At 35.3% G+C, this 12624-nt stretch overlaps 1 protein-coding gene across 1 annotated transcript in view; it reads left to right on the top strand.

Moving 5' to 3' along the window:
* Positions 1–12624, top strand: part of ZGRF1 (zinc finger GRF-type containing 1) — an 88169-nt gene that overhangs the window by 51148 nt on the left and 24397 nt on the right. The window contains exons 16-19 of the mRNA XM_027599161.2: positions 1185–1381; positions 2933–3072; positions 9004–9147; positions 12064–12178. Coding sequence (XP_027454962.2) covers positions 1185–1381; positions 2933–3072; positions 9004–9147; positions 12064–12178 — 596 coding nt within the window. The remainder of the gene's footprint in view (positions 1–1184; positions 1382–2932; positions 3073–9003; positions 9148–12063; positions 12179–12624) is intronic.

The following is a 12624-nucleotide window of genomic DNA, read 5'->3' as shown; positions in this document are numbered from 1 at the left end:
TAAGATCATCCTTCAAGGGGCGTCTGGGTGGCTCAGTCGGTTAAGCGGCTGCCTTTGGCTCAGGTCATGATCCCAAGGTCCTGGGATTGAGCCCCGCATTGGGCTCCCTGCTCAGTGGGGAGCCTTCTCCCTCTCCCACTCCCCCTACTTGTGTTCCCTCTCTGACTGTCTCTCTCTCTGTCAAATAAATAAATAAAATCTTTAAAAAAAAAGATCATCCTTCAGATTGCTTATGAACTTATTACATAGTGGTGGATGGAGAAAGAAACATAAAAGGAAATTTTGTATAATAGTGTAATTGATACAGTAGGAGGGATATGCCCAAGTTACAGTTAGAGCACTGAGAAAAGATTATGTCCCAACCTGAGGTCTTAAGAGAATGCAGAGATGAGCCTGAAAGAAGTGAAAGTTGAAGTAGTCTATTATGTAATCTCCAGTATGAGTAACAGATAAGGCCTTAGGAATATAAAAGCATAATGATTTAATTTACATTGCTGATAATGTATTATTATGGAAGAAGTCAAGTCAGTAAAATGTTTATGTATTTCATATATAAATTTAGATATAAATTCAGTTGTCAAAAGCAAGAATTTTTAAATATAATATAACCATAGAATTATAAAATATATAACCATATATAAGTATGGTTTATATAAGAAATAATAGAACCATCAAGTCTTTTTTTTAAGATAATTTGATGACATTGTTGTCATGTGTACAGTATGCTGTGTGTAAAGGTTAGGTTATGGAGTAGAAAACACATCATTATCTGAGTTTTATTTTTTTTTTTAAAACAGTATACATGTGTATATTTTCATGTACATGTGCGCACACTTATGTGAAGACAAAAAAGGCCAAAAAGAAATGCACAAGATATTTCTTGTTTCTGGATAGCTTTCTGGTTTTCTATAGTGAACATTTTAAATTGGGAAAGCAATAAATTTTATTTTTCAAATAAGCTTATATTCTCAGGACAATGTAATTTTTTGATAAGGAGAAAATAAATGGAAAAGTAGGTGGTTTTAAATTTTAATGTGTTTAAATTAATATTAATAAAAAGATTAATTTGTATAATGAATAATTTATTGGAGTATGTTAATGCCAAACACAAGTCTTAACAAACAATAAAAAAACAGTAAAATATAAAATTTCTCTTACTAAATTGTAATATTTTTTCCTCTTAGGGTCGTCTCTTTTATACCTGTGATGGACCCAAAGTTGACCGATGTAAATTTTTCAAGTGGCTTGAAGAAATGACCCCAGAATATTTAACACAAGAAGACTCTCTACCTAGCATGGTTTTAAGTGATATAAAGAGTATTGGCCTATACTTAAGAAGTCAAAAGATTCCCCTCTTTGAGGAATGCCAACTTTTGGTGAGGTGTGTTTCTTGGTACCAAATAATGCCTGTAATTATATCAGAAAATAATAATCTTCCATGATTGTCATCGTTAGTTTATTTATTTTAGAGAGAAGTGAGAGAGCGAGTTGGCGGTGGAGCAGAGGCGGGGTGGGGGGTGGAGAATCTCAAGCAGACTCTCCACTGAGCATGGAACTCAATGTTGGGGCTCACTCCCATGACCCTGAGATCAGGACCTGAGCTGATATCAAGAGTCAGATGCTTAACTAACTGAGCCACCAGGGGGCCCTGATTATTATTAGTTTTAAAAGAGATTGAGATAGAAAAAATATCTAAAACCTCAGTTTTTCTAACTGTAAAATGGGAATAATTTTCTAAAGCTGTATTTGGCCCCCTCTAAACATCAAGCAGTGTCAGCAATATGAAGGTGACTGGCAAGCATGCTATTTTTCTAATCATTTTTTTTTAATTTTTTTTTAAGATTTATTTATTTATTTACTTGACAGAGACAACGAGAGCAGGAACACAAGCAGGGGAAGTGGGAGAGGGAGAAGCAGGCTTCCCGCTGAGCAGGGAGCCCAATGCGGGGCTCGATCCCAGGACCCCAAGACCATGACCCAAGCCGAAGGCAAATGCTTAAGGACTGAGCCACCCAGGTGCCCCCAGAATACTACATTTTGGAAACATGTCTTATAAAAGTGGGATTATCCAAAATGTAGCTATAATGAACATTTGCATGGTAATTTAATAACATCTATGGGGAGTTTATACATGCTTTGCACTTCTCAGCACTTTGCATGTATTATTTAATCATCATAATAACCTAGAAAATATGGAAATAGGGATAATTTATTATAGTTATTAAAACTGAGATATACTCTATCTTTTATATACTTCTTGGATACTTTTCCTATCTCAATCTCTTTTAAAACTAATGATAATTCTGTGATGGTTGCTATTTTCTTCCTTTGACACTTTTTTATTTTGTGTACATGTATGAAAGTACATAAACATACACTCACCCTGGTTCTTTCCTTTTAATATTGTATTTTAAAGATGAAAAAGATTTGTACCTTCAAACTTCCACTTATAAAGTAAGTCCTGGGATTATAATGTACAGTATGGTAACTGTAGTTAATAATACTGTATTATATATTTAACAGTTGCTAAGAGAGTAGATCTTAATAGTGCTCCTCTTGGGCACCTGGGTGACTCAATCAGTTAAGCGTCCAGCTCTTCAGTTTGGCTCAGGTCCTGATCTCAGGGTCATGAGATCGAGCCCCACATTTGGCTCTGTGCTCAGCGGTAAGTCCGCTTGAGATTCTCTCTGCCCCTCCCCCACCAAATACATAAATAAATAAAAAAAAATGCTCATCACAAGGAGAACAATTTGTAACTGTGGTGATGGATGTTAACTAGACTTACTGTGGTGATCATTTCATAATATATACATATATCGAACCATTTTATTGTACACCTGAAACTACTATAGTGTTGTATGACAATTATATCTCAGTAAAAAATTTGTACCTTAATACTTAAATTCATTTTTATTTTTTACTCATTTTTCAGAAAAGGATTTGATTTTCAAAGAAAGCAGTATGGCAAACTAAAGAGGTTTACTACTGTAAATCCTGAATTTTATAGTGAACCTAAAAGCAAACTTTATCTTAAGCTGAGTCGGAAGGAAAGTTCTTCAACATACGGCAAAAGTAAGTTGATTGATCATTTTGGTAACTGAGTCTTGCCTTGTATCTCAGTTACATAACAGCTCTGTAAATTCTTTATATTAAAGAGGTTTTATAAAATATTGTTTAATAGTAGCATATATCGTGAATTATTGTATAATAAATTGGACCGTTTCCAAAAAGGATATTTTAAAATTTTACTTTTTTAAAAAACTTTACTAAAGGATCCCCAAATCTATTTAATTTTGTTTAAAAAATTGTACTAGCTTCTCAACATTATATAAATAACTATATTAATTCAGTTGTACTCTGACCTAATACCAAAAATAAACTGAAAATGCAGTGATTTTATTGATATTTCTGTCATTGCACAATTTGACAACAATGGACCACAAGTTTTGTATATTTGGAAGTAAAATCCTTTAAAAGAATTTTTTCTAAGGTGTTTAGATGTGCTAAATTGGGTTAATCATTATCTTTGGTTTCATGACCTACTCCTATCATTCATCCTCATGTAGCTTGCCTTAATTATTTAGTTATTTTAAATAATGTAAGTGTCTGTGAATCTATAAACCAAAGCAAAATCAAGTACCTTTATAGCTACCTCCATTTAATATAGAGTAACCCCAATAACTCATCTGGCTGTCTCTCCTAAAGTAATTATCATATTCATCCCTGTGTTCATCAGCATCTTGCTTCTCTTTGTTTATAGGTTTATATAAATGAATTCCTAAAGAGCATACACTTGACTATTGAACAACATAGGTTTGAACTGTGCAGGTCTACTTATACATGATTTTTTTAATAAATTCAGTACAGTACTATAAATATATTTTCTCTTATGATTTTCTTAATAATATTTTTTTCTATCTTTATTATAAGAATATAATATATAATTCATATAATACACAAAATATGTGTTAATCAACTGTTTATGCTATCTGTAAGGTTTCTGGCCAGTAGTCTATTGGTAGTTAAGTTTGGGGGAGTCGAAAGTTATATGCAGATTTTTGACTGTGGGAGTTCACCCCTAACCTCCATATTGTTCAGGAGTCAGTTGTATTTTAAATTTCTGAATGAAGGAAGCATTATGTTGATTTGTTGATTGCATTCTAGCACAAACTTCATGTTGCAGACCAATAACAAAACTATTTAAGATAGGCTACTTTGAATAGCACTAATCTAAATCCATAAATTTTAGGTTAGTATGGATTTATTTCCTATCCTTGAACATAACTACCTTTTAAAAGATGCCTATAAACTTGTCCAAAGTAATTTAATTACATTTATTTCATGTTTCCCTTTTAGCATCTTCTGGATTTTTCTCTCATTAATATATTTCATCAAAAATTTTGAGTGTAGGTCTTTGAATGGTAAACCTCCTAAGCCTTGAATACTTGAGAATATTTTTATTGTACATTCATATTTGAATGATAGTTCTACATTTAGAATTCTAGGTTTTAAGTTCTTTTCATTTAATACTTTGGACCTACAGAAGCAGCAATTTTATATGTTTTAAGTAAATATTAATATACTTGGTTATGTTTTTGCTGTTGAAAAATGTGATGGCATTATGATTCTTACTCTTTTACATGTTATTTGCTCTTTCTGGTTGGAAGCTTTAGAATATTAATTTTTCTCTGACTTTTAGTCTTATGTTTCCCTATAATGTATCTAAATATGAGTTTTTCCTTTTTCTCCTCTTGGGCACACTGTTGGCCTTTTAAATCTAAAGTCCTCTGTCTCCAAATTCATCCAGTATAAGCATTATATATATATAGCTTTTTGTATGTCATTTATATCTCTATAGGGTGTTTTTTTTTTTTTAAATACTGAAGTCAGGGCACCTGGGTGGCTCAGTCGGTTAATAAGTGTCTGCCTTCGGCTCAGGTCATGGTCCCAAGGTCCTGGGATCGAGTCCCACTCGATCCTGCTCAGCGGGGAGCCTGCCTCTCCTTCTCCCTCTGCCTGTCTTGCCCTGCTTGTGCTCTCTCTCTCTCTCAAATAAATAAATAAAAATCTTAAAAAAAATTCTAAAGTCTTTTATCTTTTCTATTTTTTAAATTCTGGGAAGTTGATTTCCACTATTTCTTCAAATAATCTTCACTTTATTTTTATTTCTCTCTCTAGGACTTTTATTATTCCAATATTAGCATCTTTGACTCTCAACATTTCTTTTATATTGTTGGGGCTTTTGTCTCTTCTTCTTTCCGGGAAATATCCTCAAAATGGTCTTCTAAATTGCTTAGTTATTCCTCAGATGTATACATTCTGCTATTTATCCCATCAGTTATAACTTTATTTCAGCTATGATATTTTTCAACTTAATATTTTTGTTCATTTCTTTTTCCTTATTTTCTTGGTCTTTTTTGCATTGCTACTATCATCTCTTATCTCTTACAAAAAAAATCTCTTTTCAGGCTAAATTTAAATTATTTGTCCATCTGTTCTGATATTTCCTTTTCTGTAGGACTCTGTAATCCAGTATGTTTTTCTTTGAAGTCTTTGTTCTTTTTAAATGTCTCATTATTTTGGCCTGTAAACTAATTTTCCCCTGGTGGTATCAGCTGCTGTTTCTGGCAATAAAATGGGTGAAGGTGGACCCTAGTCTGATTAGCCCCAATGAGGTCAGGGAGTTGGGTTCAGTCCCAGATCTTCCATTTACTGGCCTTGTATCTATGGATAATTTATTTAACTTCTTTGGGCCTCAGTCTTCCTTCATCAATAAAATGGTGATAATAATAGCACCTGTCTGACATTTAAAATGTCTGTTGACCCAGAATATAATATATGTTACTGTGTGGGGTTTTTTGTTGTTACTGTTGTTTTTTTTTTTTACTTTTTTTTTTTTATTATGTTATGTCAATCACCATACATTACATCATTAGTTTTTGATGTAGTGTTCCATGATTCATTGTTTGTGTATAACACCCAGTGCTCCATTCAATATGTGCCCTCTTTACTACCCATCACCAGGCTAACCCATCCCCTCACCCCTCTCCCCTCTAGAACCCTCAGTTTGTTTCTCAGAGTCCATAGTGTTGTTATTGTTTTTTAAGATTTTATTTTTTTTAAGTCATCTCAGCACCCAACGTGGGGTTCAAACATACAACCCTGAGATCAAGAGTCACATGCTCCACCAAGCCAGCCAGGTGCCCCAGGCTTATTGTGTTTTATTAAAAAAAAAAAAAAAAAATCCCGTAGATAAATGACCTGCCAATAGATTCTGATCTATTTGTCTATCTCTGATGGCAGTAGTTATGTGGGTTGCTGCCCTGTTTCTCTATCTTAAAGTCCTCCTGGCAGTCTTTGTTTTAGCCAAAGACTAAATTAGCCTCAAAACAAATCCTGGAGTCAACTGCTCCAAGAGTGATAGGATTAATCCATCATCCATTAATTAATGTCCCAGCTGACTTTCGACACTCAAAATTCCTCTTTGTCCTCTTTGTGGTGAAGTTGGGGTTATCCTGGGAATCTGCTGGGAAAACTCTTCCTCTCTCCCCCAATCCCAGAATTCCTTTCTATCATCTATAAAGGATTAGGAGTTTCCTAGATTTGTAAGATTTTTATCATCATCCTTTCCAGTTCTCTTTGTGGCTTCTGTAAGTATCTCACTGCTCTGAGGTAGGCATGCCTTTCCCTTTCCCACCGGCTGTTTTCTAACGTTGTATTGGATTTGTATTTTAAATTTTTCCTGCCATATCAGTGGGATATAGAGAGAAAGGAAAGGTGGACAATTTTTTTCTGTCAACTATGTTGAATTGGAGATCTTTTTAAAAATTGTGGTGATGGTTAGATTAAATAAATATTAGCAAATAAGGAATAAATTGTTTATATGTTACCTCAGTTGGCTTTTTTTTTTTCTTTTTGAGAAAGAGACAGAGAGAGACCAGGGGAGGGGCAGAGGGAGAGTGACAATCTTAAGCAGGCTCCAAGCTCAGCCCAGAGCCCCAGGTGGGGCTCGATCTCATGACCCTGAGATCATGGCCTGAGCTGAAATCCAGAGTCAGATGCTCAACTGCCTGAGCCCCCAGGTGCCCGGCAAATATTTTAAAAAATAAATATAAAATATAACATAAATCAGCTTTTTCTAAAGCATATTTTCTAAAACAATAGTTCTGTGGGGGTATTGATAAAAGTCAATGTAAAAAAAATAGATTCTGTGGCTAAATAAATTTGGAAAATGCTGTGTTAAGCAAATAACCTTAACCTAAGATTTTTCAGAACCTGAAATATGCTGATATGCATGGACTTTCCAAGATGGGAATGTAGTCAGTAAATGATCTTTTCTGATGCAGTTGAGACTCGTGATTTGTCAGTTTATTTTCAAAGTTGGTTTAAGTTAAGGATTATAATAAATAATGCATATGAACATTTAACTTAAAATATTTGAATATATTTTTATTTAATGATTTTTTGATGAAGAATTAAGGCTTTTGCTTAGACTATGGGTTTTTTGATTGGTGATCTTTTTTATCTTGTATAAACCATACCCACAAATACACCATCCATAAAGATTTACCATTCTGGGGCACCTGGGTGGCTCAGTTGTTAAGCGTCTGCCTTCGGCTTGGGTCATGATCCCAGGGTCCTGGGGTCGAGCCCCACATCGGGCTCCCTACTCAGCGGAGAGCCTGCTTCTCCCTCCCCCACCCCCCATGCTTGTGTTCCTGCTCTCGCTAACTCTATCAAGTAAATAAATAAAATCTTTAAAAAAAAAAAAAAAGATTTACCATTCTGAATTCTTAAACATGGAGCAAGAACTTGTAATGCAATCTAAGTGGAGAGTGATTTAAATTTTTTCAATCTCTTTTCTAATCTTTTACATACATCTCATCTATACTTGAGTCAAAAGCAGTTTTTTTGTGTTTTGTGGCTAAAATTTTTAAAGCAAATCTTAAGTCTTTCTAAATTATTTAATTTTCTTAAAGCAACAATTATTTTTCTTCATACTCATAATGATTCAAATAATACCTGATTAAGTTATAATATTATAACTAATCCAACTGGTATAAATAAGTTTTAGAACAAATACAAATGACTCTTTGTATCAACTCAACTGGTAGTATTGTGGAAAATAGCTTACTAGCTATGAGTACTCAATATGCTGTGGAGATGGCATGTTATACAGAAAGAACATTAATTAATCTAGAGCATCAGTTAAGTAGAAGTCTGTTAAGAGAACTTGTATTCTATCTACAGATTGCCAACTTTATTTGCTCATGAAAACCATTATATGGCAGAGCATCTTTTTAGACTAATGTTCTACCTTGGGAAAGTCTGATATAGCTATAAAGTTGTTTTATAAGAAAGATGAGTTAGATGTTATGTTGCTTTATTTACATTATTTTTTAATATAATCATAAAATAACTTTAAAAACATAAAAGTAATTGCATTAAAACATGAAAATGTTACTTATTCAGGTCTTAGTTTGGGTGGAATCTGGTAGATAATAACTAATCTTGGTTTTTGAGAAATAATATATGACTAAGCATGTAAGAAATCCAAAGTAGTTTTGAATTGAGCATGGTTCTGAGTTCTTTAAAAAATATTTGTCTTGGGTGCCTGGGTGGCTCAGATGGTTAAGCTTCTGCCTTCGGCTCAGGTCATGATCCCAGGTCCTGGGATCGAGTCCCACATCCGGCTCCCTGCTCAGCAGGGAGTCTGCTTCTCCCTCTGCCTCTCTCTCTCTCTGTCTCTTATGAATAAATAAATAAAATCTTTAAAAAAAAATGTTTGTCTTGGGGCGCCTGGGTGGCTCAGTCGTTAAGCGTCTGCCTTCGGCTCAGGTCATGGTCCCAGGGTCCTGGGATCGAGCCCCGCATCGGGCTCCCTGCTCCGCAGAAGCCTGCTTCTCCCTCTCCCACTCCCCCTGCTTGTGTTCCCTCTCTCACTATGTCTCTCTCTGTCAAAAAATAAATAAAATCTTTAAAAAAAAAAGTTTGTCTTTTCAGATGATCTTTGGGTGGTTTCAAAAACCCTGGACTTTGAATTGGATACTTTTATTGCATGTAGTGCTTTCTTTGGACCATCATCTATCAATGAGGTGGAGCTACTACCTTTGAAAGGTTATTTCCCCTCTAACTGGCCCACTAATGGTAAGTGTTATCATGCCCATATTAATTTATATTAAGAGAAGAACGATAGACATAAGATGCATTGTGAGCAAGGTTGCTAACTTTGTGTGGGATTATTTGATTAAGGCCAACAAAAAGCCAACCACCTTGGGGTGCCCCTGGGTGGTTCAGTTGGCTGTGTCTGACTCCTGATTTCAGCTCAGGCCATGTTCTTAGAGTTGTGAGGGTGGGGCTCTGCGCTGGGCTTGGTGCTTGCTTGATTCTCTCTCTCCCTCTCCCTTTGTTCCTCCCCTCTGCCCCCCTCCCTGGCTCACGCACACGCTCTCAAAAAAAAAAAAAAAAAAAAGCATCCATCTCTGTTTCCTGAAAATATGTGTAAAAGTTGAATATATAAATATTTCTGCAGTTCAAGTTTCAGAGGGCTAACAATATAATAAAATCTTGAACCCTCACTTAAGTATTTGTTATAAAGTTGATTTGTTTTTTAAGATCCATCCATTTATTGGGGAGCCTGGGTGGCTCTGTTGGTTAAGCATCTGCCTTTGGCTCAGGTCATGATTCCAGGGTCCTGGGATTGAGCCCTGTATCGGGCTTCCTGCTCAGCGGGAGGCTTGCTTCTCCCTCTCCCACTCCCCCTGCTTGTGTTCCCTCTCTCGCTGTCTCTCTCTCTCTCTCTCTGTCAAATAAATAAAATCTTAAGAAAAAAAAGGATCCATCCATTTATTATTTGAGAGAGAGAGAGAGAGGTGGGGGGGCATAGGAAGAGGGAGAGAGAATCTCAAGCAGACTCCACACTGAGCACGGAGCCCAATGCGGGGCTCGATCTCATGACCCCAAGACCACAACCCTCAGCCGAAAGCAAGAGTTGGACACTTAACCGACTGTGCCACCCAAGCTCCCCTAAAGTTGATTTTTATATAACTGATTTTTTAAAATATAAACATTAAAAGTATAAATAAGAATTTTCTTAAATCATTTCTTACATTAAGTTCTGATTCTCTTGGTTTTTTAAATTTTTTTGGTTTATTATTCTAATAGGGTACATTTAGTAAACACATCATTTATTTTTACATTGAGAAGGTCTTGTAGATTTTGCAGGGATTTTGCCAGCAATGGAACAGGAAGGTATGATTTTTATTTTGAGAAAGTTTTAATAAGATAGTAGGCTACCCAAACTGTGGAAAGAGCCAAGATGTCCATCGACAGATGAATGGATAAAGAAGATGTGGTATATATACACAATGGAATATTATGCAGCCATCAAAAGGAATGAGATCTTGACATTTGCAACGACGTGGATGGAACTGGAGGGTGTTATGCTGAGTGAAATAAGTCAATCAGAGAAAGACATGTATCATATGACCTCACTGATATGAGGAATTCTTAATCTCAGGAACAAACTGTGGGTTGCTGGAGTGATGGGGGGTGGGAGGGATGGGGTGGCTAGGTGATAGACATTGGGGAAGATATCTGCTACGGTGAGCGCTGTGAATTGTGCAAGAGTGTTGAATCACAGATCTGTACTTCTGAAACAAATAACGCAACATATTTTAAGAAAAAAGAAAAAGAAGAAGATAGCAGGAGAGGAAGAATGAAGGGGAGTAAGTCAGAGGGGGAGACGAACCAGGAGAGATGATGGACTCTGAAAAACAAACTGAGGTTTCTAGAGGGGAGGAGGGTAGGGGGATGGGTTAGCCTGGTGATGGGTATTAAAGAGGGCACATTCTGCATGGAGCACTGGGTGTTATGAACAAACAATCATGGAACACTACACCAAAACAAATTATGTAATATATGGTGATTAACATAACAATAAAAAATTAAAAAAAAAAGTAGGCTACCATCCTTATTATTTTTTAATAAAGGAAGTTTTAGTAGCCTGAATCCCTATCCAGTTCTAAGAATCTATAGATTTCTCTAACATCTTGATCTCTGGAATAATTCCTGATGGTTGAATTTGGTCTGTAATTAGAGACACAACATTTAATGATTCTTTTCAAGTATTTTTTTAAATTTTTTTTAAGATTTTCTTTATTTGTGAGAGAGAGAGAGAGCAAGCACAAGCAGAGGGAGAAGCAGGCTCCCTTCTAAGCAAGGAGCCCGATGTGGGGCTTGATCCCAGGACCCTGGGATCATGACCTGAGCCGAAGGCAGATGCTTAATAGACTGAGCCACACAGGCGTCCCCATTTCAAGTATTCCATATACATTTTTAACTTTTGATTTTTTTCTTCAAGAACTGAAAAAGGTAGTCAACTAGCTTGAGTCCAGTAAAAGCCTAATTACCTAAACATTTGTTACTTAATATGTCACTTTCATATGCATATTTTCATATTTGTTGCAGTTCTTTCCCCCATATCAGCATTCTAACTTTATGCTTTCCATATTTTCCTATAAAATAGTTGAACAAATAAAAGAAAATATTCAGAAATTACACAAATAACTATTGTACAGCACAAGATGGTATGCTTATTAGTTGGAACTGTCAAGCAGTGTCACCGTGCACTAACTCAGAACAGTTGTTCTTGCTCATTAGCTGACGTATAAAAGTCTAAATTTTATTTAAGTTATGCAATTTATGGATACCCATTATGAAAAGTATGAATAAGCAGTTAGTATTGTAGTTTAATGGATAAAAGGACCTCCATATATACTTAAGAGTTTATTTTATGTCATGTGATTAATTCAGTAGCAGAGCTCTGAGTTATATGAACATTTGGGGAGGGGCGGAAGGCAGAGGGAGAGAGAATCCTAAGCAAGCTCCACGCCCAGCACAGAGCCCAATACAGGGCTCGATCCCATAACTCTGAGATCACAACTGGAGCTGAAATCAAGTCAGATGTTTAACCAACTGAGACACCCAACTGAACATTTTTAATAGTTTTTTAATGATCCATTTTTTTATATTAAATGTTCATTTTCTGCATTCTCTCTACAGTAGTGGTCCATGCATTGTTGGTTTGTAATGCTAGCACAGAGCTGACCACTTTGAAAAACATTCAGGACAACTTTAATCCAGCTACTCTACCTCTAACACAGTACTTGTTAACAATGTAAGTCATTATTTTACCTTTGGGTCATTGGTATTCCAAAATGTGACTAAATGTGAGTATGAAAATGAAATCAAAGTACATTACATAAATTTTTGCCAACAATATTTTTATTATCTTTCAGAGACCATGACATTACTGTTTGTCAGTAGTTAAAAATAAAAGGATGTTACTGCAAATTTTTTCCATTTGTCAAGGAATAATATTTTAAGGACTTTTGAGTGTTGATTTTTTTATTCATTTGTATTCTTATGCCTCAAATTATTTAATATCTAAAAGAATCCTTTTACAGGTTGAATTCAGTAATGTATAATGATGCTAACTTTATTCTTGACATAACCTATAACTTACTTTTAATTTTTCAAGTACCTTACCCCTTTTTAAAATATTGGAAGTGGGCACCTGGGTGGCTCAGATGGTTAAGCATCTGCCTTCGGCTCAGGTCATGA

The sequence above is a fragment of the Zalophus californianus genome, chromosome 2 (assembly GCF_009762305.2).
Source record: "Zalophus californianus isolate mZalCal1 chromosome 2, mZalCal1.pri.v2, whole genome shotgun sequence".
Lineage (NCBI taxonomy): Eukaryota > Metazoa > Chordata > Mammalia > Carnivora > Otariidae > Zalophus > Zalophus californianus.
Note: the sequence above shows the minus strand (reverse complement) of the source record. Positions and strands in the feature narration are given on the sequence as shown.